Source organism: Octodon degus, unplaced genomic scaffold (assembly GCF_000260255.1).
Source record: "Octodon degus isolate 3935 unplaced genomic scaffold, OctDeg1.0 scaffold00211, whole genome shotgun sequence".
NCBI classification, from domain to species: Eukaryota; Metazoa; Chordata; class Mammalia; order Rodentia; family Octodontidae; genus Octodon; species Octodon degus.
Genome location: NW_004524787.1, coordinates 2,289,607 through 2,293,098, shown reverse-complemented (window position 1 = coordinate 2,293,098; position 3,492 = coordinate 2,289,607). Strand labels below are relative to the sequence as shown.

At 35.7% G+C, this 3,492-nt stretch overlaps 1 protein-coding gene across 1 annotated transcript; it reads left to right on the top strand.

Annotated features, from left to right (window-relative positions):
* Window positions 1-1,154: 1,154 nt before the first annotated feature.
* Window positions 1,155-2,083, top strand: LOC101589901 (olfactory receptor 1078-like). Its single transcript, XM_012517745.1, is given in 2 exon segments — window positions 1,155-1,731; window positions 1,734-2,083. Coding segments are annotated over 2 exon segments (927 nt in total).
* Window positions 2,084-3,492: the final 1,409 nt, after the last annotated feature.

Sequence of the window (3,492 nt, the reverse complement as noted above, 5' to 3'; positions counted from 1 at the left end):
TTATTTCTCATAATCAGTTTTAGCTTGAAATTCGCTTTTCCTGGAAATGGAATAGCTGCCCCTGTTTTTTTCTGGGTTCCTGTGGCATGGAGTCTGTCTTCCAACCTTCAATTTTCAGTATTTGTACTTATTTTTGAATTCAGTGTTTCTTATATGCAGCATATTTTTGGATCTTGCTTCTTGACCCATTCTGCCAGTCTGTGTCTTTTGCTTGATGATTTGGGCCATTAATACTGATGGTTATAATTGATATATACTAACTAACTTATTATTGTCATGTTATTTTCCTGTTGTTGGCTCCCCCTCTTTTTTCTACTCTCTCTGTTTGCTTGCCTTAAATAGTTGATTCCTTCATTTGGGGTTCATGAAGTTATAGTCTTTTCTGTCTCTTTCTAGAATGTTCTTAAAAATATTTTGAATTGCTCCTTTAGTGGTCATAAATTTCCTCAGATGTTCTTTGTCGTGGAAGTATTGTATTTCTTAGTCAGTTCTGAAATGTATTTTTTCAGGGTACATTCTTCTGGGTTGAGGGCTACTTCCTTTAGAATTTGAAATATTTCACCCCAAACTCTTTGACATCAGGGTTTGTGCTGAGAAGTCAGCTGTGATTCTGTTGAACTTTATGGTTTATTTCTTTTCATTAACAGATTTTTAGATTTTTTTTTCTTCTTAGAACAGTTTTATTTGAGGTATAATTGGTAACAAAAGACCACATAATCTAATATTTATGATTTTGTGAATGTATTATACTTTTACCAGAAAACAGGTCTTAGGCACGTGGTATACTTACCTCCATATATTCTATGTCCATTATTGGGATATAGGAATTTTTGTTTTTCAGCTGTAGCTAATCACTTTGTAGAGAGCACTTGGAACATTGTTAATCCTCTTTTTTTGGTTAAATATAAGAAATATTTCTTTACTGAAACTGTAAAATAAGTGACCTCATGGGAAAAGAGGTTAGAACAGAACAGAACAGAAATTCCAAATCAGGAACAACCTTAAAGGCACCTCATAGGGACCACATCATAAAGTATATAAAATAATTTATAAACTGGGAAATATAAATTAGAACATTTCAACAATATGAGTAACAACCATTTGTGTAAATAGTATTAACTCCTTTTCTTTCTTTTGGTAGTTGCATTCACCATATGGAATTAGAGAACAACACAAGAATTTCAGAATTCCTTCTTCTGGGATTTTCAGATGACCCAGAACTGCAGCCTTTCATATATTGGCTTTTCCTCTCCATGTACCTGATCACTGTGCTTGGGAACCTGTTCATCATCCTGGCCATCTTCTCAGACTCCCACTTTCACACACCCATGTACTTCTTCCTCTCCAACCTCTCATTTGTGGACATCTGTTTCACCTCCACCACAGTGCCCAAGATGCTGGTGAACATCCAGACACAGAGCAAGGCCATTACCTATGCAGGCTGCATCACTCAGATGTACTTTTTCTTGCTTTTTGTGGAGTTGGACAACTTCCTCCTGGCTATGATGGCTTATGACAGCTTTGTAGCCATCTGTCACCCACTGCATTACACAGTCTTCATGAACCGCCCACTGTGTGTGTTGCTGGGGTTGGTGTCCTGGATTGTGAGTGTCCTGCATGCCTTGTTGCAAAGCTTAATGGTGCTGAGGCTGTCCTTCTGTATGGAGTTGGAAATTCCACACTTCTTTTGTAAACTCAAGCAGGTTGTCCAGCTTACTTGTTCTGATGGTTTCTTAATGACTTGGTTATGCATTTTCCACTTGTGCTTTTGGCTACTGTTCGCCTAGCTGGCATCCTTTATTCTTACTCTAAGATAATTTCCTCCATACATTCAATCTCATCATCTCAGGGGAAGCATAAAGCATTTTCCACCTGTGCATTTCACCTCTCTGTGGTGTCCTTATTTTATTGCACAGGTCTAGGTGTGTATCTTAGTTCAGCTGCAACGCATAGTTCACACTCAAGTGCAGTCACCTCGGTGATATAAACTGTGGCCATCCCTATGCTTAATCCCTTCATCTATAGTCTGAGGAATAAGGATGTCAAGAGAGCTCTGAAAATACTTTCTGGAGGGAAACTATAAAAGCAGAGATTGTCTTGAGGCTGAACAACTCTTGGTTACAGGACTTTCAAAGCTTCTGAGTCTAAAATAGTGATTTTTTGATCAGACAATGAAAATAGGAATAGCTCTTTGTGAATTTTCCTGAACTTTCTATCGCTACAATTGCAACCTCCTTATGCAATATAACCAATTCATGCTTTTAGGATTTCTACTCTGATCCAACAGCTTTTTCCTTTTCTTACCCAAATTCTCAACTTCAATCTAAACATTGAACACAAAATATTTGAAAATGTTAATTCATCTGATGGGCCAACAAGAATTTCTTAAAAATAATTTCTTCTTTATCGCATACCACATTGAAGAATGTTTCATTTGTTTTACTGTAGAAGTAGTGTTGGAATTTTCTTCATGCATGGAAAAATTATACTTGATAACAGATGAAATTTATCTAAATCTGAGGTCAATTATTTTTCTTTTTCATTTATTATGTGTTTAAGTATCACTGCCTTCATTGCTCTTATACTTTTTTTGTTTTTTTTAATTTAAATTCTATTTTATTTTGAAGAGTAAAAACAAAAGAAAAAACAGTAGCAGAATCAGGGTAACATACAACAATAGGTATGTTACAGATTTTCAAAACAACACTAGCAAATTAACAATGGTTGTTATATTACCTATATTTTTACATTTATTTTTTTCCATAATTTTATTGAGAGACAAATAGCAATGAGACAGCTTCAAATCGAATTCATAGGACAGTTTCAATAATTAGCACATCTCTTCCTAGTGGTTATTTGCTGTACAAGATGCAGACATGATATCCTATTCACAAACACTATTACAACAAATTGCTCTATTCATTAAGAGAATGTAACTATATATCTATCCTACATATTTTGAATACACAGATACAAAATGGACATTCATCTGTATCCCTTTTTTCCTTTATTTCTGTCATTTCAATATTACAGGTGTATTAACTCAGCAAAATATTCTAAGAGTCCAGTAATCCATAATAGTATTGGGTCTTCCTCTAGACTGGCAGTGTGAGAAATTGTAGACCTGAGTCCCCTACAGCTCAACATAACACAATGGCTTTACTTCTTATAATTTGTTTTTATACTTTTCTGCTGGATGGTTAAAAACAAGATAAAGCAAGACCTATGAAACAAGAGTTGTAGCTTTTGGATCTGGTAAGGTCAGTCAAATCCCCTCAGGACTTTTCCTGAGATCCTGTACCTCAGATTGTAGATCCTTTGTCAGTGTCAGCCATGTAGATGAGTCAGGGCCATTGCTTGGCAAATATGCTCTCTGTGAAAGTCTGAGAGAATGTTTTCTCTCCATGTGACTCTCCTTAGGCACACTCTACATCATCAATCGCTTTCCTTTTTGGCTCCATAATCTCCTTGATCAGAAAATTTGGGACACTA